This window comes from Embiotoca jacksoni, unplaced genomic scaffold (genome assembly GCF_022577435.1).
Source record: "Embiotoca jacksoni isolate LCO1_2020_lvr unplaced genomic scaffold, fEmbJac1.0.p SCAF_2, whole genome shotgun sequence".
NCBI classification, from domain to species: Eukaryota; Metazoa; Chordata; class Actinopteri; family Embiotocidae; genus Embiotoca; species Embiotoca jacksoni.
The window spans coordinates 15,837,853-15,862,485 of record NW_027185340.1 but is presented as its reverse complement, the minus strand read 5'-3'; the positions used below and the strand labels follow the sequence as shown (position 1 = coordinate 15,862,485).

The following is a 24,633-nucleotide window of genomic DNA, read 5'->3' as shown; positions in this document are numbered from 1 at the left end:
TAACTTGTGGTAAAAATGTATTGACTTTGTATTTGGGGAGCGAAGTTGAATGGGAGTCTATAGAGCGAGAACCCTTCTGGAGCCAAACCCTAGTAGTCCACGATAGTATTGCAGTTTAAGGCACTTAAATGGCCATCCCTATTGAAAAGCGGTAACCCCCCTCAAATGCTTTGGAGAGCTTTGATGTGCTGAGGGCCTCATTGAATACACATGAGTAGTATTTAGTTACACTAACTTGTCATTTCCAACATAGACCCCCAAAAATAAACACACCCACAACCAGGCGAATTGTTATTTAGCCTTTATTAAATAATAATAATAACATTAAAAAAAAAAATTCTGTACAAAGTCTACAAACAACAGTTTGAGTAATCTGGCCAGTGCCGTATAGGTGTGTCCCAATGTAGTGTGCATTTGTGTGTGTGTGTCTGTCAGTCGTGCGTGTGTGTGTGTGTGTGTGTATCCATCGAGACAGAAGAGGTAATACTATCTGGACTTCCAGAAAAAACGAGTTAGCAAAGTCAAGCGGGAGAGAGAGACATTAGGCTGTGTGTGTGTGTGTGTGTTTGTGTGTGTGTGTTTGTGCGTGTGTGTTTGTATGTGTGCATGTCTGTGGTGTTTATATGCAAGATTATGTGTCTCATATTGGACTCACTGGTCACTGCTTACTTTTAAATGTGTGTTTGTGTGAGAAAGGAACAACCAGTAGAGAAAGAGTGAGAGAGGGAAGAGGGAGACATAATAAAAGAGCTCCAAGGCACTTGGAAAACAGTCCAGTGAGAACACAATTAGATGGACAGACAACTCTTCACTGTTCCCTTCCTCCGTCTCTCCTTTTCTGACCACCTTTCAACACCTTTTAATAATCCCTTTTATTTTCTTCGTTCGTTTTATCTCAATAAGCCTCCTCGCTATATCACTGCATGCCCTTGAATATGGAGAGATGAGAGAGGAAGGCAAAAAGAAAGAATGGGTGCTTCAGGCAAAGATACAACAAGTGAGACATCTTTCACTCTTTTTCCACCCTATGGTTTCTTTTTGCTCTTTCAGTTTACACCCCAGAGAACAACAACATAACCTGGATGTTTCGCAGATTCAGAAAACACAGAACTGACTTCCCGGGGTTTAACTTCATCTGCTCAGGCTGTGCAGAGTGACAAAGAAAAAGATAAAGAAAACAGGGAGAGATCAGTGTCTAGTCCTCCCACTTCAAGATTTCCGTCTGGGTCACTGACTTTCCTGCTCTGCCTGTTGCTGCTGCTGCTGTTGCTGTTGTTGTTGTTGTTGTGTCTTTGCTTGTCATTCTCTCTCTCTCTCTCTCTCTCTCTCTCTCTCTCTCATCATCCACCTCTCCTCATGAGAGTCTGGTTTCATGTTTCATTTTGTTTATCTTATTGGCAGTCTGTGTATGTCGTCTGTTCTATCCCGTCTGTCGCCTCAGTGTCTCACTGGTTATGTTTACATGCACAGTATCCCCTGCTGAACCAAATAGGACCAACCTGAGTACGAATGGTACAAAAACTAACATCTTTAATGGCAGGCGGTTTATTTCAACTAGAAGAAAAATAAATGTTGATAAATGTGATAATTAGTTGCTGTTTATCAATGTTTTATGTTGCAATTAAAAATGTACCGATAATTCACCAGTGGTGTTGCGTTCAAAACCTTCAGGGTAAAGTAATAGCGAGTAGGCTACAGGTTAAATGGCTAACATTCGTTCCCATCGCACAAATTGCTTTTAGTTGTCTATACATAAGTCTAATTTCAGGAAAACAACATTTGGATAAAAAGATGTGTTTAACATAAGAATTATTTGCTGTTATATTACATTTAATTAATTATATTCTGGGCAGTATTAAAGGTACCTTGCTTGAATTATATTTACACTTACGGTTTCTCAAATGTCACTGTATGTATCATTGAGGACAAACATTTCCAAAACCATTTTTTTTAAACAAATCTAAATCTTGGATTTGTTTATGGGAATGCGCCCGTAAAGACTACATTTAATGGCGCTATTAATTGTCGAACATTTCCATGGGTACCCTTAACTTTGTGCCAAAATGTAGTCAAATAGCAAAACCCAAATAGTGGTGAATGAATGTGATTCTTAGAAGGGACAGCTTTTTAAATCTGGATAAAAATGATTGCATGCAACCTGATTTTGAGGCTTTTGATAACATGAGCATAATCTTTAGCAGTTATTATGTTGAATATATGATTTACTGGACTCATTGGGGCTTCTCCTGCATGTAAACATAACCATAATCTTTTTCCCTCTTTCTTCTCCTCGTATCTTTCAGTGTGTACATGTTTGTGTTTCTAGGTGTGTCTCCTCCTGTTCATCAGTCTCTCCAGCAGCACTGGCCCTCCTCGATGGCTGTCCTCCGATACAGCGTATACTGTAGTTAGCTTAAGGCTCGATTGTGTGTCCAAAAAAGTCGATGGTACAATTTCCATTCTCCTCGTTAAGTCATTCTTTCTTCTTCCATTTTTGAGCGGCCTTTAATCAGTTTGGGGGGGAGGGGGCAATATTAAGACTGGTGGACAAACAGCAGGATGAATCACCACTCGTAGTCCACCCAGGCTCTTTTAACACTTATTCAGCCCCACCGTGCACATACAGAGCTCTTTGGCAATCCATAGGTTGCAATAAAACAATCACTGACGTTTTGTTCACACAGTGTCTGTCCATCATTTGGGCATCATACAGTCTGAAAAGCAAAAAAATATAGATATATACCAAAAACCAACTCTAGAATACTGAATCTAAAGCACGACTCCATAACAGCATGTTAGATTTTGATAAACCTCTGATTTTCTGTCTTACTTTAACTTTCTCCTACTCTTTGCAAAGACTAATAATCTGTAATGGAAAATGTGCCAAAATAGAAAAGGACTGAAGTAACAGTTAAGACTGTGGAGTCCAACACAATGCTAAAACAAAAGTCTAAAAATGGCATAAGAGCTCTACGGGGCAGCTACGAACTCAAGCTGGCTTTTCTTTACCTTTTTTTTTTTTCCAAAGAGACACAAGTCTAAAACATAACAAAAACAGTCACCATTACTCTTCTATGCCACTGGTTTCACAAAGCGCAGAACAAGGGCAGACAAAGGAGCGAGCTAGCGCCAAATGGCAGGCTAATGGACGTTGAAAACTCACAGAACTCATATCTAAAAAACTTTCAGAAACAAACGCGACAAAAAAAAAGAAAAAGAAATGTCTTTTCTCATCCTCTTTTCCTTCTTTACCATTAGAAATCTAGATTCATTTGAGTTGTGTGATTCAATATCTTTTTAAAATGTTTTTTTTTTTTTTTAGAGGGGTTAGGCATTCGCTTGATATGTGTTGATTTAAGTCAAAAGTACCCACATCAAATGGTCCACTGGTGCTGAAGTCCTCACAAACATGGCCACATTCAAATTCAAGCCGATGAGGACAACCCTTGCGTTGCCCTTCTGTACCAGTCAAGGGTACGTATTCATGAAATTCCTGTCTTCATCAAGAATCCCAACATTTTAGCCAAACAGCCCAGACTGCGCTGCCATTTGTGGTCCAAATGTCCAGGCTGTCATGGGTGCTGTAGTCCGTCTCCTTCTCAACTTCATTCCAGTGGCTGGTGGGTTATATTCTATGGTAGATCTGTCATTCATATTCATTTATTCATTCCTTCATTCATTCACAGGCTTTTAGAATCAAGCAGGCTCTCTCCTGCAGGCGGAGGAGAAATGGGACTGTAGGTCGGGGAGACTGGGGTCAGATGTTCCTCCAGTTTAGGCCTCATAGCATGTAGGTGAGGGAGGGGGGGGGGGGGTCATTATCACAAGTTCCCACTGGCACATAAACAGGTGGGGCAAACTCTGGGTTGAATGTTACCCCATCAGACATCAGAGCAAAGGGAATAGCGGGATACAAGGGAGGGGACTGAAATTACAGATAGTGCTTGTTTCTCGTCTTTGTCCAAACTGAGAAGAAATTCACTCTTGCAGGGGACACGTCTTTCCCCATCGTGCTCCATAGTTCTCCTCCTCCTCCTCCTCCTCCTCCTCTTCCTCATGCCTCTGAGCAGCACCTCTGCTGGTTTATCTTCACTTTATGCTTGATCCCGTCATACAGCTCAAAGTTGTAGTTCTCCAGCGTCGTGGAGGAGCGCGAGGAGAGCCCGCTGTACGAGCACGTGCAGTAGAGGAGCAGTCCGGCGCAAACTGCTCCCAGCAGGACGCCTAACGAGCTCATCACGATGATGGTGAGGAGTATAGGGTCCAGCGTGTACAGCCAGGCGTTATCCTTGTCTTTCTCTGACACCAGCGTGACGGAGGAGGGGTCCACGTCAGAGGAGGAGGGGGTGGAGAAGGGGGACGGCCACCCTGGGAAGACGTAATCTGTTGAGAAAACAGGAAATATTTGAAAAATAGTTTTTATACACGATGAATCATTCTAACAACCCTGTATGTTGAATGCCTAATAATATAACATTTTCAGTGATAAAAAGAAAAACTGTCTTTCGAAAGTCATTTCAAGGAAATAAACTGTTTCCAAAGGAAATGGCGGATATATTCAAGAGCAGTTAATTCTGTAAACCTCAACCTCTGTAGTTACCGATTTGAATAGCAACGTTGGATGAAATTAATTAGTAATTAATGTAAAGGTGCTTTCAGATGTGTCTTGTTGGTGTAGAAGTATGTGCAACTACTTAGTAAAGCAATCAGGCTAATCCAAGACATGAATGTAAACACATGAACAAGCCAATCTGCAATTAAGTACTGCATTTAGAGTGTTTTATAGATGAACACTCAGAAACAGGCGCACAAGTAGAAACACACACACACACACAAGAAAGCTGTAAACAGACAGTAAACAGACTTGTTTAGTGCGGTAAAGGCTAAGTATTCATCTTGTATCTGTCAAGGGGCTGCAGGAAACAGGGAAGAGTGGGCACACACACGCACACACACACACACACACACACACACACACACACACACACACACACACACACACACACACACACGTAAACCGTGATTGTTACAGACAGATGTTTTTCTAGGTGCCCAGAAGGAAGCTGCCTGTCTCACTTTGTCTGCCATGGAACATGAAAGAGGAGGAGAAACACACCACATGCACACATAGACACACACTTTTGAATGCTCTCTCAAACTCTTCTCTTCTCTTCTCTTCTCTTCTCTTCTCTCTCTCTCTCTCTCTCTCTCTCACACACACACACACACACACACACACACACACACACACACACACACACACACACACACACACACACACACACACACACACACACACACCAGAGAATGTCTGTCACTGTTGCCACAGGGTTTTTTCTTGTGGAATCACAAGTAAAACGAAGAGCCATGGGCATGCCTCTGCTTAAAGACCAATTTCACTAGTCTTTGGATGAGACGTGTAAAACAGCCAGTATAGCCTCAGGCTGGGAAGAGAGGAGGAGGAGAAGGAGAGGAAGAGGTAGAGAGAGGATGAGGTAGAGAGAGGAGAGGAGAGGAGAGGAGAGGAGAGGAGAGGAGAGGAGAGGAGAGGAGAGGAGAGGAGGAGTCCTCACCTCCATTGATGGGCGGCTTGTGGTTGAACACAGGATCTTTTCCAAAATCTATAGGCCTGGGATCTGTTAAAAAAAGACAGAAAAAAATAGCAGTATTAATCTCAACCATGCAGTCACTCCAGAGCTCGTCAAGAGTCCACATCATGTTGCGGTAACATCGCTCGATCTCTATAGGTTGTCAGCACACAAGCTATACTTGTAGATGGAAATCAAGCTCACAAACAACTCAAAGAGTGAGTGATCTTGTTTAAACTGTCTGAGGAGATCAGGCAAGAAATCTCCTATAAACCATTTTGCTCTCTGCTCAGTCTATTGAGGGAAAATAACATGCAATGTTACTACATTTTTCACCCAGACTACCTGCATAAAGCCAGCGAGTTCCATTATGTGATAAGCCTCAATGCTCTTTTTTATTTGCTTAGAATTGAAAAGAGTCAAGAGATTGAGAGAATTAGTAGAGCGATAAGGAGAGGAGAGGACAAGTGGAGACTGAACTGTGAAAAAAGACACAAAACGGTTTCATAGAAAAATATTACTTTTATTACTTTCACATTCACCACAATCTATTTTCTTTTTATTCCAAGACCATGAAATTCAACAAGCTAAAATACCACTTTAAATTTCTGAGGCAGGCCGGAGTGCAAGGCTTTGAAGGGTTTCGCAGCTCAATTCAGTTCAGTTTTATTCAAGGCAATCGTTACAATTCCCAGCAAAAAAAAATAAAAAAAGAAGCAATATCTGGACAGCTGATAATCATTTATTGCCAGGGCAAAGGAACCAAAAACAGATTATTACGTGAAACTGTAATAGATATTCAGAAGATAAGAGGTGAAAAACTAATTTAGTCAAATGAAAAAAAGATACAGAGCCTCATTTTATTAGATAGATAAGGTCATTTGTCTACGAGACAATTTGGGCATCTCCAGATTGAATCTTCTATAAACTACCTGCACCAACTTCAAATTCAAACTTTAAACTTTGAATAATAAGAGATGAACACTTATATTTACTCCTATAATATTTGCCTATAAATTAAATATGAGGTAATTTACTTCAAATAAAAGACGTGCGTGAATCTCTTCCCGAGTGAATCTCTTTTTAATTGACCCACAATTGATTTGCAAACTCAATTAGAGAGTGAACTAATGAAATTTACTGCATTTCAATTTTCATTCAAATATCACAACAACCAACAAATCCTATGCTAATTGGAGTGTATTTGATCTCAAGGGTTCAGCTGTTGAGAATATCTTCATTTGGTTATTTATTGGTGTCTTCATTGGCTTTGCATGTTCAATATTTAATGTACTCAAAGTGCAAGACAGTGAAATCAAGCGCAAGTCGAAAAGACAACAAAGTAAAGGTCTTTTCTTAATGGAGGCAGAGAAAGTGCATGAGAGTAATGTAACAGTGGTGTAGTTGAAGCTGGGGTTGAATGTTACAGCAGCTTAGTGCTTCAAGGCTGGTTTTTTATTAAAATCTAAAGTAGCCACAGCTTGAATTAAAACTAATTCAAGTTCTTCCGTTACTGAGACCATATTTCAGAATGATCTGTCTTCGTAGATTTCAACAGGTTTATATCAATAAAAATCAGTCATTAATAAAGAAATCAAACAACATCATTAATCTATTTGATAAAAATGACATCGTAAAGGTTGATTTTTCTGAACGCAACATGTACTTAAATTAGTGACTTCACGTCACTGAAATGAACAAAAAAACAACAACATGACAAATGCGAACAAAGCTGTCAAATACAGGCATAAAAAAAAAAACATCTAGCCAACCAGAGAGGCATCTCAAAGCATTCAAGCTTGGATGACTCCGGATTGGCCAGCAGATTATGACCATTACTTCAAATAGTGTCGATAATAGTCTTAATAGTTTTAGTAAATAAATTATACTCTCATGTTATTCAATTTAAAAACAACGCAGTTTTTTTAAGGTTAATGATCCCAGTAGTCATGTTGTAATTATAATATTTTGTGGCGGTCTTACTGAAACGTACTCCTAATATAAAACTAGACTTATTATTGTGTAAATGTACCGTCGTCCTACAGCAGACTCTCCGGGCTCTAAAGTCTTCTTTCTCGCTGTCAACTGAAATCACTGCAGGCCTGACAAAACATTAAATCACTTACGGAGAGATAGCAAAAGAAACCGGAGGGAAAAAAAAAAGGTGCTTGGACACTCTTTGGATGACTGTTGAACACTTTCTAATGATCCTGGCTAAAAGCCCTGAGGCTAGGATCCTGAGAAGAATCATCACATGGATCTGAAAGGAGATTAAAACTCCCTGTAGCCCCATTTTATCTCCCCTCTCCAATTAGTAAAAGAGAAAAATAAAAAAGGCGTCTTTTTTATTCAGGCAGAGACCGAAATTGCTCTTTGGCACCATTCGCACTTGCAGAGGGGGCCTGAGGACCTGTTAGAGTGCTTGTACTGATAATATTTCTCCGGGAAACAGAGGAGGAGGAAAGAGAGGAAAAAAACAGAGATGGCCTGAGGGCTATAAATGCTTACCGCAGGGTTTTATGAATGCAATCAGCTCCATTAACTAATTAGAAATATTAAAGGGCTTCAAAGTAGTCTGCGATGGAAAAGGGGAAGTGAGGGGAAGTTGATTTAAAAGCGCCGCATGAAAAGGCGCCAGAACGTTTTCCAAATCTTGCAAAAAGTTTGACAGAGAGAGAGAATGAGAAAGAAAAGTGCATAGGTAGCACAACATAAATACAGCCATATATCATTCCTGTATTTGAATTCAGACCCACATTGATTGGGTTATGGCACAGGGCTGCTAGAATGAGTCATATAATGTGTAAATCATACCCAAGTCGATTGAAATGGAAGGCAGAGGAGCGAGGGAGGCAGAAAATGGATATGCAAGCACAAAATAACTAAAATACTTGTTGACTAAAGCACAAAACAGCTTTCCATGAGACACAGTAGGATAAAATAAGTCAATATGGAGGAGATCTGCAGTGTGAAAAAAATGCACGAAACAATGATTTAAATGACTGTGTTTAAGAGCTCGGTGGAAATCTGGATTTTTTTTTTTTTTTTGCTCACATAGGTCTGTGTTGGTTAGATGGAGTGTGCTTGTGTATGTGTGCAGAGCATGCAATGTGTGTCTTCATCACACTGTCTATTCTGCCAAAAGACTTCTTTCATCTGCTTTTGTGTTTGAAACAACCTGCCCTCCTCCTTCGATTCTCTCTCGCTCCTTCAATCCAAACCCCAACCTGCCTCCCTGTTAGCCTCCCTCTTAGAGTAAAAGGAAAAAAAAAAAATCTATCTTTAGAAAGTATAGAGAGTAGGTTTTTTTTTTTTTTTTTTTTTTTTTTTTTTTTTTTTACTTCTTTCATCTCCATCCATCTCTGGATGCATTCTTTGGAGAGAAAGGGGGCTCACTTAATGGGCCCTTCTCTTCTGAGAGATTTTGCTCCCCTCCAATTCTGCTTCTCATTTTATCTCCTGTGGTTTTTACTGGGAGGATTTGCGATGAAGGGAAGCAGTAGAATAGGAACAAGCGGGTTTTGATAAAAGGGCCGGGGGATTTGGGCATGAACAAAATGATGTAGAGGGGGAGGTACACAACACAGGATGGTGAACTGCTGAGAAGTCCAGAACATCCAATTTCACAATGTGGGTCTGAATAGGGATGATACAGGGCTTCTCGATCACAAAACATATTGATTTGCTTCAGTTTTGTGTACCTCGGAATTTAACTGGATGCTCTTAATGAGGGACAAACATTTGCTGTTTCGAAAGAGCTCCAACTTCAGGGATTGACATCAAATGAAAGTCAAGAAAAAGTTATTAAGATCATCTCAGTGAACAGAATCAACATAATCCCGCCTGTATATAAAACAACAACCATTGTGTGACTATTAAACATCAGAAACACATGTAGACCTATTTAAAACAAGCACATTAGTCAACTTATTATTCAAAAGTTTCACAGTAAATTTATGAAATTATCAATCAACCTTCAGTAACTTAATATTAAGAAGAAAAGTGCTAATGTTATTACCCAACTGCAAAAAAAATACATAACAACTTTGCAGAAATGTATCACGTTACACCTGTTGAGTAAATGCTCACGCACACTTACACTGCTTACTCTATGAACTCAGGGGGATATGAAGTGATTGATGCCAATACATACATATGGGTTTGAATAGGTAGTTTAAAAAATATGACAGTCTTACTTTATTGAAAAGACCAAAAACACTAACAACAGAGCTGATAAATGATTTTTTTTTTTTTTTAAAGGCTTCATAAGTAAGATGCTCTTTGTCACAGCATGTTTGGTCTTATTTGATAAATAGAAGAAAAACTGGTCATTTTATAGCCAAATGTATGATTTCTTTTTTCAGGATAGCAGGCCAATGTACAGAAATGTTTGACTTTATAATGTAATTGTGTAATATATTAAGTCCACAAAATAAAGATTTGTTGTACAGACAGCAAAGACGGCATGCCTCCACCTTCAGATGTTTTGGTTTTGTTTCATTCACCCAGTCTAATGTAAGCAGGACGTACAAAGACGTTTAATTTGAACATTAACAGACACAGGCATTGGATTATCCATGAGGTCAAGGCAGCAAACTGTAGAGTAAAACAGCATCATTCATACTCATATTTGACACAGAGGCACTACCTCATTCTGAAGAGGGTAATAGTTTTACAGCACAATATATATATATATATAAAAGAAAAAAAGGCATATCCAGGATGTAATGAAAAATGCACTCAAGGTAACATGTGGGGCTTGAAAAGTCTTCAAAGTGTCCGTGCATATATTGGAGCGCATCTTTGAGCCTTTGTGTTTTGATGTGATGTAAGCTGTCTCACTGTGGATATGTTGCCGTCTATCTTTTACATATGGATGGACAACGCCATTTCTTCCTTTGCTTTTCCCCTTCTTTTTTTTTTTCATTTATCTGGCCCTGTCACTCTCAAACTCTCAATGTGGACAAACAAACTGCAGCTTCATTCAGTCCCAAAGAAATAGCCATCACTCTTAATGCAGCACACAAACACAGTGTGTCCTCTATCCCTGTGTATACATCCACTCTCTGTCATTTGGAGGTAGACAGTGTCCAGGCTGCAGATCAGATCAGGGCAGACAGACATATCCTGCTCTGACATTTATAGAAGAGAGAAGTATGTCATTGTACACTTCACGCACAAGCAATATGTCTTGTCCACGGTCTACCTGTCTGCCTGTGATTTACTCTGTTCATGATCCAGCTCATGTCCAGGATGCGGTTGCAGATGTAGAGGCCAGTACACTCTTAAGAACATCAGAAAAAATACCGTCTTCAGCCATCAGAAATGGAGACTTTATCTCCAGTACTCTCTTCAGTGAGGGGTCATTTAATGTCAGGACTTCAGTTTCAGGCAAACAGGTTTTCCTGATCAGTTAATTCGATCAGTCATCAGCCACAGGAACCATGTAGATTCTCATCAGAAGAGTGGTGATTATGCTGAATGCTGCTGTTGCTCATTCATTTCAGGGAGCTTCCACGCTCCTCGATCGCTTTAACTGAACAAAGCATTCTAATACAATTCAGTTGAGTCCAGTCATTTCAACACCGGGAGTCATAGCTGTCATCTTTCTCCAGTGTTACGGTCAGCATGGGTTCAAGACTTGGCCCGGTACCTGGGTACAGGTGGTTTTGGTCAGGGCTGTGGATCAGATTACAGCTGGGGTTTTGGTTCTGGTAACAGTTTTGCTGGCTGTTGTGGTACATCACTGAATGATGATGGCTACTGCTGGTCTTCTTGGTCGCCCAGTGGTACCGATGGCAGCACAGTGTCACCACCACGGTCACAGTGACCAGCAGCAGGAGGGCGCCGCCTCCCGCCAACACATAGTACCAGTAGGCAGGGACCGGCTGCACCTCCACTGTGTCTACTGTGGGCTCCATCCCAGATATGGCACCCCCTGGAGGGCAGGAGGACACATTACTGGTCGGCTCAGTCGATGAGCGAGGCAAGCATGCAGACGGCATTGTTGAGTTAAAAGCTGCTGATTGTCTGATGCTGCCTTCAAATGGGGTAATTACCATGTTCACAATAACAGTCTTGTAGTATTCACGACCTCTGAATTTTCGGAAAACTCAGAATTCATGAGTTGGGACAGGTTTGTTGACGTTTCAGGAAATGGCGGAGGCTATGAGAGTTAATTTGTTGTTGGATGATAAGTTGATATATTGTACTTTTAGAAAAATGTTGCGCTTCCCAATGTCCTCATCTTCTTCCTCTGACATTATACCTCTGCATTTCCTGCATTACTTTACACGCCTGCTAGCTTGCTACACTGTTAGCCTCTGTGGCTTCTAGCCGCTGTCCATGTTGCCGTTCCCCAGCAGTGGTGTTCTCATGACTTAACAACTGATCACCAAGCATACCGCAAACATGACTTCCAATGTTGTAACCACGAGCTCATGAGTTCCATTTGAAGGCAGCATGATTCATTGTTCACTAAACCCATTTCAAATTGTGACAAGGTCGGCGATATAGCAGGTCTGTCAAGCTTTGAATTCCTCCACATAGTATTTTAAGAAGGTGTCTTAAAGTGCCCTATTCTTTTAGCCTTTCCAAAACTGCACACGCAAAAACAAATAGAAAATGGTTTGTACAGTATGGTTATCTATACTGCATCATTAGCCTGTCTGGCTAACTAGCTTATTAGCTAAAACAAAAACTATTAGGCTACGAGGCTGTTGTACACTTGATAAACTAGCAACATTACTTTAGCTAGGCCTACTTAGCGTACAGACTAGCCGGCCTATCTGTATTTTAAATATTACATTTGAAATGTTCTACCTGATATTAAATTTTCCTCATCATGTTTAATAATGTTGAGTAAAAATAGGCTAACATTAAGATGAACTATCTCTGAACTGCAATACAAGAGCTGTGTATTTCAATGTTGTTAACATGGATAGTGAGGATGCGACTTATTGCCTGGCATTGGCCTAACATCAAGTAAGACTTCTTTTGGCAAACATGAACATGAGCTACCTAGATACAGCTAATAAACTCCTCAGGCGTTGGTCTGAGGAACCAATTTTTTTTTTTTTTAAAGATTTCAAAACGTAAATACACCACTGACATCGTATTAAGCTGCATATATGATTTGTGAGAACAGAAAGCTTGACAGGCCGAGCAACAGTGACTAAGTGAGTGAATGGTCAATTAATGGGTGTGCTGAAATTGTTGTGCCTTTCTTTTATTTAAATACACTTAAAATGTCAAAATCAGGCAAAAACAGACTTTCAGCTTTCAGATTTAGCTCACTTTGTCAATATTAAAACATCCAATACCATATTGTAATTCAATTAAAGACTCCATTTCTCATGGAAGATGCTGATGCACATTTGTTTTTTGCACATAGTATTCTTCGATTGATGCAAACGTCACAAGCATAAGCCGCCCATTGACACGCAAAGGCCCATGCCATGCGTTCAAGTTCGCTCAGAGAATGCAAAGCCTTGATTATGCAGTGACTGGCTGACTTCAACAAAGGGTGGGGAGTGTTAAGAAGTTGTATTTGGTAGGATGCAGCTTTCTTTTTTTTTTATCAGGGCAAGATCACACTGAAGTCGACTGGGGAGAGAAAGTGATGGAGAGTGAAAGAGAGAAATTACAGGGGTAGAGAAAGGATAAGTAGAAGGCATTATTGGAAGAAAGAATGGAGTGAAATAGAGAGGGGTGGGAGAAAGTGAGAGGAGAGAGGGTGGGAGGGGTGAAGAAGTGAAGGGAGGGAGCTAATCCTGCCATGATATCTTTAATCCTGCATTAAAGGGTTTGTCTGAAACTTCAATACTCTGTCAACTCTCTGTGAAAGAAATCCGCTGAGAGAGAGGTTATAGACGAGAGAGAGAGACAGGAAAAGAAAGAAGAGAATAAATGAAAGAAAGAAGCAACATTAGCAAGAAAGAAAGGAAGGAAGATAGCAGACAGAGGTGAGGAAGAGGTAGATGGAGAGGAGACAGAGGAGAGAAATAATGAAATGAAGGAGGCTGAAATGAAGAAGGAGATGTGGAAAGCAGAACCTCAAGGAAACCAGTGAGCTTAATTTACTTTTTTTTTTTTTTAAGTTCAGACGTACTCTTTAAGGGTTTAAAATTGGCTTTGATTGTAAAGCTGCGCTCTAAGCAGCCTGCGTGGAGTGCCTTCCCACCGGTGGATTAAGAGACAGATAATTTCCAGGGCTGAAAAAATTGACCAATACTTTGCTTTTTGGGGGAGGAAAGAGGAAAAAAGAATTGGATGTCTCAAGAGCACCATTACTAAAGCTAAAAATTGTGGCTTTCAAGGAAGTTTGGTCACAAGAGTTTCCGAATCTCTCACTTCACACATCAGTAACCTTGCCTGAAAGTATCTCAATGAGAAAAGCAGCTATGTCTTCTCAGAAGAATGACAATTTGGTTGCAACGGATACAAAAAAGAACCTAAACAATTATCATGTAATCAAGCTTATGGAGAGATTCTTTGAAATGTCTCTCCAAGTTTCTACATAAGATGAATCTTTGTTTTATTTAATAATACTTTTTTTTTTATTATTGTTTTACTCCACTTGGCAGATTCTGTTACTTATGTGTCCCTACCAAAGGGCAAGTTAAACTCAATTTAATTCTCCTCAAATTAACTTTATATTTTATGCAAAAATCCCTCAAAATCTAACTTCAACTTAATTTTCAACCTGCTGGATACTTGCAGAAACCCCAGTTGACCGGTGCTTAAAACTACAATATGCTTCTCATAATGAATTTTAAAAGTGTCAGAAACTACAACTTCACATCAAGACACTGACAACAATGATTAACAACTGACCTGTTTCTAATAAATGTAGTTAGTCTTGACTAAGGTTCAACTACATTCACTCATCCAAAGAGAAACATTTTGGGTCTTGGATCACTTTTTAATAAGTATCCCAAAGGAGAAATGTAACCTTCAGGCTAATAAAAACATCCTGCATGTCAGAAGCAATTCTGTTGTCATGCTGGGAATCACATGATAGCTCTTCAGGATTCAATAGTCTAATAAACCCACAAGGATTAAGTCAAATACTTTAGGTATTAGACAGGTGATTTTACTTTCCTGGGTTTCTCTGTTGGCTTTTACTATTTTTGGAAAGGTATTTATGCTTTTATTGAACTGCTCGAGTATCTGACAGTATTCAAAGAATGTTTTTGATCTATTCACATACTAGGACCAGTTGTACACACACACACACACACACACACACACACACACACACACACACACACACACACACACACACACACACACACACACACACACACACACACACACACACACACACGCACGCACGCACACACTGAGCTGAACTAAGTTAAGAGTACCATGTTGTTCTCTTGTCTGCTACACCTGCTCATTTTTAACACTAACATTGTGTACCATATGTCTACTAACGGAATGAAAGTGTTGTAATCGTAATCACACAGCCGAAATTATTGTGCTTAAGTCCCCAGGTTAAAAAAAAAACAAAAAAACATTATCTGCAGTATCTGCATATACACTAAAGAAATTTGTCTAAATCACCAATTAAAAAACAACATAATTAACATCACCTAAGTCCTGACATGCTTCTCAGAGTGGTCAAATATGTTTTAATATGTGGAATAATATCTCTACACTGAAGGTCAGCTCTTTAAAAAAAAAACCCGCAGTATTTACATGTTGTGTTTCTCTGAACAAAAGCACACACACAGGCAGTGGTTCAGCTCCCAACCCAGACTTTGAAAATAAACGAGCATCTGCCTGAACCTTTTTATCTTCCTTCAGACTGGCCAATTTAAGGATGAAGGATAAAAAAGGAAGAGAAGAAAAGGGAAGTTGGCTCGGCACTTCATGCAGGGGATTTCAGGAACTGGCTGGGCTCAGTAATAGACCAACAACCAGACGAGGAGGAGAGAAGAGGTGAAGAAGGTAAGACAAAGGAAGAAAATAATGAAAAAGGAAACACAAAAGAGGGAGGAGCAGAGTGGAAAAGAAGAAGAGAAGCAGAGAGAACCAAAGGAAGAAGGACTGAAGGGGTTGGTGTCACCGCAAAAGATGGTGTGTACTGCAGAATGAGAACATATCAAGATAAATAAATAAATTATAAGCAATAACTCTTTACAGTTAAGTGTGCAGGAGGAACTGATAGACCGTAACAAAAACAGATCTGCGTTTAAATTCACTGATGAACAGAGAAAAAGACCACATAAAGCAAGTTAACCCTGACCTCATGATAAACTTAAGACTAACTTTCATTCCCTATGTTATTTGATAAGCCATCCACCATTAGGAGCATTTGAAAATCAACACAACTTCAGTAATTCACTGTGCATACACGGAGAAACACAACGTGTACACCAGTGACAGATCACACGCAGTAGGGTGCCCTGCACACGCTTAAAGACACCCTGATGTAACTCTGCCTGTCTTGCTGTTGTTGTAGTAAATGCTCATGTGTCTATTTGTTTATGTGGTGAAAAGTCTCATTTTCAATCCGAACTACATAAATAGAATCAGCACAGCATGCAGGGAGTCATGCTTTAAAAATGCAGTGGACTCATTCCAGCAAGTTGCAATGTTGTCACTATGTGGATCAAATCTGCATGTTAAAATCAGCTATAAAATATATGTACTCACTCTTACAGTGTTACACACTGTTTCAACTTGGTTATGCGGATATAATTTAAAAGAATCACATGTACAAAACCACATTTAGACTTAGTTTGGAAATTATGTGGTAAATCAAACTTAAGCTCCTGTCTGTTTAACTATATGTACTGCAGGGGACTGTATGGTAACACGTCTTATGCGCTAACAAGGCTACTCAGGGCCAGTGTACTGCTGCGAGCTGAGCTGAGCTGAGCTAAGCAACAAGCAGGAAGCACAGACATGTTGGCACAGGAAGTAGAAATGCACAGGAAGCAGAACTTACTGGATATGCCAGGAGTTAAGGCAGGGAACGGCTCTGGAAAAGAAAGAAAAAAACAAATGTTATTGTAAATGATAGGTACGACGATGAAGAATAAACTTGAAGGGATATGTGTCACACTTCTTTTGAGTGCACTGAAAAGAACCATTTTGATATAAATCATTTGGTGATTCAAATTTAAGATGAAACTTCTGTCCTCTTTTTACTTATCAATCAGTCACTAACTCTACTAAACCAAAATACCATTTGTCTAAATATGATTTTATTAAATATTCCCTCCTAAAGTATCCCTTTGTAATATATTATACAGAAAAAACATTATCTTTGGGATTTGCTTAATCTCTCAGTGTGCTGTGGCATATTTAGATGATTAAACAGGTGGTGATATTTTCAACGACTGCTCACAGAAATGCATTTTAATATAGTTGCAAAATTGCACTGCACTGCGCTCTTTGCTCAGGCATCTGTTACTCTTTTTTGAGAAAATCAATAAAGATTTGTTGAGTTCAGAGATAGTTTAAGAGTCTAAAGGCAAATCTTCCAGGATGACAGTTATTTTTTACAAAATGAATAGAAAATAAAAAGGCCAAGACAAAAGGGGTTGGAAGAGGGGAGGTCTGTCTCTCTAAGTGTCTGTCTTGGTGTGTCTGTCATTTCTCACTTGTTTTCAATTTCTCTTTGTCATTCTGTTTCTCCTTCCTGTGATTTCTCTTTATTTTGTTGTTTTTCTATCCTTTTTCACTCAAAGAAAAGAAAGAAGGGGTGAAAAGGGTGAGGGACGGGGTGAAGAAATGGGAAATTAAGGAATGGGAAAGGAAGGGTAGAGGTAAGTTAAAGGGTCATGGGAACATGGACTGAAATTTACTGCTGTTTATTATTTGCCGGAGGATGTGACATCTATTATGAAAGTGAGAAAATAGAAAAAGAAAAAAAAAGAAGGAAGTGGAATAAAAAAAAAAAAAAGAGAATGGTGAAAACAAACTGGTGGGAAAAGTGAAAGACATAAGAGTATGTTATCCCAGATAAAAGCCCCCATGAGTCTGTGCTTGGATCACTTATGAAACCCGGACAAAGTGGAAACAACAAAGGCAGAGATATATTCTGGTTTTAAGTTCCTAAACAGAGGAGCCAAGCTTGAAACATTATGGATCCTACAATTCTTATATCACAAGTTGATAACTAAAAGCCCACATCTTTCTAACCCCATGCATTTATAACAAGACACATCTTAAAAAAAAAAGTTGTCAGAGCACAAGCTGCGCATGTAAATGTGCAATTTTCCAAGCAAAACAACTGTAATGGTCACAGAAAGGAAAGTCAATAGTCATAAAAGTGTCATTGGTATTTTAATCACAGCTACATGTTGCTCTCTGATCATGCACGGGCACACACATTATTTTATGTGCTTGACGGCTGAGGCTGGATGGAAGACGATACTATGGGATGGATGAAATGAGAGATGAGAAGCATGAAGAAACGGTAGGATGGGATGGTATAGGAAAAGACTTAAGGAGACAGAGAGAGGGAGATATAATGAAAGATAGATTAGAATCCATGCCCAAAGGCCGTTTGTGGCCTACTTTCTTTTTTATATATATATTTTTCTTTTCCGATGTGTGTGTGTGTGTGTGTGTGTGTGTGTGTGTGTGTGTGTGTGTGTGTGTGCGCGTGCGTGCGTGCGTGTAAACGAGAAATATTATGATTTTTTTTCCCCCCTCTTGACTCTCTCTCATCTGGTCTCTGGTGAAAACATAGAATAAAAGGTCTGGTGTGCCTGTGTGAGAGAATCATATACAGACACACTGACCAGCATATTAATAAATGTGGAAACAGGCTCTCATGTGGGACTTACGTGTGCACTGCTCCAGCTCAATGCTGTTGCTCATGTGGATGTTGTCTATTCTGATGTGTCCTCTTGTTGGATGATCAAAAAAACCCTCAAATACCACCTAGAGGAGAGACAAAGAGACATTTTCGATAATGTATTAGTTTCTTTATTTAGAACACACAGCGATGGATAAACAGTGTGTATTTCTGTTCATGCTTACGTGTGCAGCAAAGATCTATAACAGCACATGCAGTCGTAAATGGCTGTTTTCTAGCAGCTATAGCCTACTTGCCTGATACTCTTTTGGGCTTTGGGGCAGGATGGTGCGGCCCTCTCTCCAATGAGGACCCTGGTCTCCCTTCAGGACCCACAACAGGGTCTCCTCCTGGTCGCTGTCCCTCAGCAGGACTCTCAGGCTGGCCTGCGCCTCCCCCAGGAGCTGGTAGTAGAACAGAAGGCAGAGTGGGCCTCGCTCTGGCCCCACCTCGGGGCTCAGCAACCGGGCTCTCTTGCGCTGGGTGTGGGCGCCTGCGTCCAGGTGGAGGTAGTTCCCTGAAAAACCTGGTAGGATGGAACAAAAAGAGAATTGTATTGTTATCATAATAGTAGAAGATAAATTAGTAGCCTTGAAACTGGCACGTCACTATTTTTTTTTCATAGGGAGGTAAATATGACACCACATTAATGGCATTCTGTGCGCTATTTGCATTTTATTCATTAAATGGGTTCCATTTTAATGCATTTTATGATTTGTGACAGTGCTGTGGGTTGTGTGGTTGTCTGGAATTTAACGCATTACCGCCATCAGTCTGTGGTATGAGGCTTAGCCACAAATGAGACGGCCATTTCATCATGGCTGCTAATGGCTACAGATACATTTGAAAAACACACACACACACACACACACACACACACACACACACACACACACACACACACACACGCACACGTACACGTACACGTACACACACACGTACACAAACACACAGCTCTGTTAAACAGCCCTAATCACTCTGACTGCTGACACCTCATTCTGTTCGTTTTTGCTACTTAGTCAGCACAGCCATTATACCAGTACAGTCACAATGGTTCTGTATGTGCACTGTATATGTGTGTGTGTGTGTGTGTGTGTGTGTGTTTATGTCCTTCCCTTAAACCAACTCGCTCTATTTAAAAAAAAAAAGAAAAAGAATCTAATTCACTCCCTTTCTCTACTCTCAGCTTAAAGAATGAATAGAAAGATGGGCAGAGAGCAAACGAGGGTGAAGCGAAGGACGGAGTGACAAGAGTGAAAGAATGAACAAACAAAGTGTGAGCAAGAAAGAAAAGCAGTGCTGTAGTGTTTTTTTTCACCCCCACCTCAAACAGAACCATAATCATTAGCTTGGTGCTGTGTTTGGCTGTTTGTCTAGTTTGTCTATTATATCCAGAGAGTAAAAGCTTCGCTGGAGCTGCAAATCGTCTTTTTATCGACAGACAGACACTGTGTGTGACACCTCATGAGGAGAGAGAGACAAAAGAAGAGGGAAAGAAAGGAGAAGGAACAAAAGGCAAAAGTCAAAGGGGTAAAAAAAACCAACAACTATCTATCTATCTATCTATCTATCTATCTATCTATCTATCTATCTATCTGTCTATCTGTCTATCTATCTATCTATCTATCTATCTATCTATCTATCTATCTATCTATCTATCTATCTATCTTTTCTCTCCCTCAGCTAAGACAGGAAGAAAAACATTTGCTTTTTACAGCACATCATGCTGAATGAATAATGGATTTGTGGAGGCAATGAAAAAAAAAAGAAAGAAGGGGGACCTAAATTACCGTTGCTCATTAAGTACAGTTAGAGAAAAGTTGCAGTGTTTTTCTGTCGTTCCGCGTTTGATCTTGGTGAACGTACAAAGGGAGGGAATTAATTAACAACTCTCCATGGGAGGGATAGGCAGGGATGTAGAATAGGCTCTGAGGGAGGGAAGGAGGGAAATGTGTGGATGTCTGTGTGTGTGTGTGTGTGTTGCTGTCTGTTTACATGAGTGTTAGTTCAATTTTAGATATCTTTGTTTATGTTTATATCTTTGTGTGCATGTTTGTGTTTGTGAGTTCATCTGTCACTCATTGTGTGTGTCTACCTCTCAGTGTCTAGTGTGTATTTGTTCATTGTTTTGCATGTGTGTAACCAGGTGCAGTTTCTTTGTATATGTCCCTTCATGTATCCTTATGTATATGTATCCTTTCTAAGTTTGAAAGAAAAAGTACACAATATGTATCTGTCTGTATTTAGGTTTCAAACAGGGCTGGGCATAATGTGTAACGTGAGAGAGCTGATTATTATATTTTGCATCGCAGTTGCACCTCTTGGATCACAAGAAGGAATTCATTGCAAAACTACGAATATTGTGTCATTTATCTCTTTCATTCAACCCTTGCTTTTCCTCCCTTCCCTTCCTTATCAATCATAGACTGTATATAAAACTGGACGTAGCTTCTTGGTCTGACAAATAGGCCGATACGGAAGTGCCTTAAGCTGCAATGCCATCGAGTGCCACTAGAGGTTGGCTCCAAAAAGCCTCCGGCTCCATAGACTCCCATTCAACTTCTCTCATGAAATATGAAGTCAATAAATTTTTTCCACAAGTTATTTCGGTGTTTGATAGCTAAAGTCGCTCCTTCTTATTAATTTTCTGGTGGAACATCCCGTCATTTATTAGAAAAGAAGCCCAAAAAGCCGTGTTTCTGGTGGCTTGTCTGTTTGATGCTTTGACTGCTTGCTACCCTAAAGCTCGTCCAAATGTGGTCACTTCTGGCTCCAAACCGCTCCGAACTAGCACGATGGTGCCGGACAATATCTGAACTCGAGGCTTCATAACGGCCGTTCACAAGCCAATCAGTGACGTCACTGCTGGTTGCCGCTTAGAGTGAGTGGATATCATATGCATGTATGTGTGTGCATTTAGGTTTCACACGGGCCCTGAGTGTAATGTGAGATGTAATAATAGAAACAGATGATTATTACAAGACGTACAACTGCTACAACTGCTTTTTATGCTACTTCATATCATAAATTGAATCCCAGAGAATGACCCAAATCAAGTCTACCTGTATTCATTTTTATGCATTTTATCTGTTTCTTATGCTTTTTTTTATCTGTTTCTTATGTTTTATCTAATTTCTTTTCAATATTTTAAAATGTTCCCTTGTATTTGTTTTTATGTGAAACACTGCATGTCATTTTCTTGCTGTGAAGCACTTTGAGCTGCATCTCTTGTATGAAAGGTGCTATACAAATAAAGTTTATTATTATTATTGTTATTATATTTTGCATTGCAGTTTAACTTCTTGGATCACATAACGGACTTCGATGCAAAACAAAGATTAGTGTGTTGATTATCTCCGTTTACTTTCTATAAACCCTTCTTCTGTATCAATACTGTTATTTGACTTCGAACAATTACTACCATCTAGGGTTTCTTTCAGTGAGTCTTTACAGAGTAAATAATTTCAGTCTCAACATATCCGAGATCAAAAGAATAACTTCTGTGCTCTGCTCAGGTCGGATTTTCTCCTTTAAAACCCTAAAAGGGCTCCTAATGACGAGGGATGGGGTTTTGATTCGCATATCGAGACAGCTTTCAGACAGGGTGCCATGCTAATGTTGCAGTAGAACAAGACTTAATGTCATGTTGCTGTCAAACACGGAGACAGGGACACTGCTAAGTCAATTACACACACTCACACACAGGCAGGCATACACCCACAAGGGCGCATACATACGCGTGTGTACGTGAACGTGTTTGCAGGAGCATGCACATATTCGTACTCGTGCAGCAGCAGCCTAGCGAGATGTAGAGCTTCGCCTTGTGTCACGGCCCTGTCTGTTTATGAAGGAGCTGTTCAGTCAACCATGAACTGGATGGTTTCAACAGATACAAAGAAAACCTTGCTGGATGGCAAGGTCGTGTGTGAAACAAACCCACACACTCCGAGTGTTCAACACACAGACAGTCCCACCTTGAGTGGGGGTGAGTTCAGTGTATGTGTGTGTGTGTGTGTGTGGGAGTGTGAGTTGAGCCTCCGGGAGAGCTGTAGAGCTAAGGCAGCACTTCTGTCAAAGCCATCATCTGACTTATCTGACCGCTGTGGGCGATGTATGTGCACCTTATGGGTGTGTAAGTACAGTAAGAGTGTGTGTGTGTGTGTGTGTGTGTGTGTGTGTGTGTGTGTGTGTGTGTGTGTGTGTGTGTGCGTGTGTGTGTGTGTGTGTGTGCGTGCGCGCGTGTGTGTGTGTGTGTGTGTGATTGATAAAACAGTCTTGGTTATCCTCCTGCTCTCCTATTAAAGATGGACAGATGTGGAAAAAGGCAAGTAGCACTGAGGGAAATGGAGGAGAGGTCAGTGAGGAGAGAAAGAGGTGATCAGTGTGATGGAGTGAGACGGCTGGAGGTGAAAAGAGATGGGAAAATACAGAAATTATATAAAGTACTATGAGTTAGATTTGAAAAAGAGGTGAATGACTTCTAAAGGAAGGAAGGAAGGAAAGACGCAGGGTGCTGTAAGGGTAAGGAAAAGAAGGCAGAAAAAGAGCAAACAAGGTGACTGAAGTAAGACAATTAAAGGAGAAAAAGATGCTCCAAGTATAAAATACAGTGATGAAGTGAAAATGAACAAAATATGGGGAAGGAGTATAACTTCAAAAAGACACAAAGAAAAAAGTTTTGGACTAAGAGGAAACGTGGAAAAGAAAAGCCAAAAAAAACAAAAAGAAGTAGCAAACTAGGTTAGAGAAAGTGAAACTATTATACCAAAAGAAAACCTCCAATTAAGACATGGTACAGTTTTAGCAGATGAGAGTGAAATCCTTGCATCATAGTTGCTGTCAGTGGTTTCTCCCAGCGCTGGGATGCATAATATTCCACCACAGGACAAGTATTTTGCTCTTAATTATCTTACGAAGGCTTTGTGCAAAGGAAGGTCAAATATTTCAATGATGACGCTGCTTTCTTTTCTGTGTATAAAAGTTGAGAAATATCTTGAAATGAAGAATGCCCAGAAAGATGAACGGGTTTCTAATGGGCACACAGAGTTTTCAGAAAGTTTGAATGTTTAATTAGAGGAGAGGACCTGCCCATAAATCCCTTTAATGGCTTCTAACCCTGCGGAGGTTTTAAAAGATGGAAAGTCTGGTTGGTAAATTTGTAAAAAGTCTGTCTGAGAAAGCTTGCACATTAAAGCTGTGACTATCAATTATTGTTCTCCTGATTTGTGGGTATTTGTAAGCGGTTTTACTAAGAGACATGTTGGAATTTTTAAGAGCAGGTTTCAACATGTGAAAATGTACCAAAAAAATCCTTCTGGAAATCATGCTTTAGAAATAGAGATTTATGTGTTTGCAGCTGCAGCTTTTCCACTGATCCTACCACATCTATAGTGCACATGGAACCTGAGAGTGGACAGTGTTGCATTCTGGGTTGTTTATAACTGAGCGTTGCTAGGCTACTGCACTTATTCAAGTTCACTTTAAGTTAGGAGAGTTTTCTGACACATTATGCAATCTGAAAGAGAAGATATGCTCCGACTGAGTAAAAAAAAAAAAAAATACTGAAAAACTTTTTTACGAGAGCAAAATAATAAAATTTATCAAACAGCAAAGAATGAAATGAAGTGGAGCTTTAAAATAAAAATAATTAGGACCATCTTATATTTGGTGTATCAAAGGGAAATATTCTAAAACCTTTAATTCCTGACTCATATTCACTACGTGGGTCTTTACCGAAACCTTCTCTCTTTTCTCCACTTTAAACATGTCATCAATACACAGCACGAGCTCCTGGTGTGCCAGTAATTGCTGTTGTTTGACTGTATAATAATTCCCTATCTGCAGCATAAAATTCAAATGAAAAAAATGAAGTCGGTCACCTACAAATTGTGTTCTCACCTCCACATGTTGTTGTACTGTGAAAATGAGAACCTCTAAAGTACAGGATGTACTCACTGTCTGAGCCCAGTGCCAGGTCCTGCCTCGTCCCGTGCGTGCCGTGTCCGGTCGAACTGCCGCTGGCCGTGTGCAGGGACCAGCTCACACCTGAGTGTGGATCAGCCGACCACCCGCACAAGCTCTGCTCGAAGTCGCACACCGCCGACAGCGATGGTGTGGTGGCTGAGTCGAGAAAGAGATAAACAGACTGCGATTAAAGATGTCTGATGGTGCATCTGCTTCGACAAAAAAACAAAACATTACCAACTCGTTTTCTCTTTCTGTTCTTTA

General features: G+C 40.0%; 1 protein-coding gene across 2 annotated transcripts in view; it reads right to left on the bottom strand.

Annotated features, from left to right (window-relative positions):
• Positions 1–286: 286 nt before the first annotated feature.
• Positions 287–24,633, bottom strand: part of LOC138201346 (neuropilin-2-like) — a 91,287-nt gene continuing 66,940 nt past the window's right edge. The window contains exons 13-18 of one of the 2 annotated variants that reach the window (XM_069154756.1): positions 24,361–24,525; positions 18,663–18,931; positions 18,395–18,491; positions 16,546–16,578; positions 5,574–5,636; positions 287–4,383 (exon numbers count right to left, since the gene is read on the bottom strand). In XM_069154756.1, the coding sequence (XP_069010857.1) occupies positions 4,055–4,383; positions 5,574–5,636; positions 16,546–16,578; positions 18,395–18,491; positions 18,663–18,931; positions 24,361–24,525 (956 nt within the window). In that variant the 3' untranslated portion in view covers positions 287–4,054. Of the gene's footprint in view, positions 4,384–5,573; positions 5,637–6,090; positions 11,527–16,545; positions 16,579–18,394; positions 18,492–18,662; positions 18,932–24,360; positions 24,526–24,633 lie in introns of those variants that run through there. The other variant, XM_069154757.1, reaches the window with a different exon arrangement.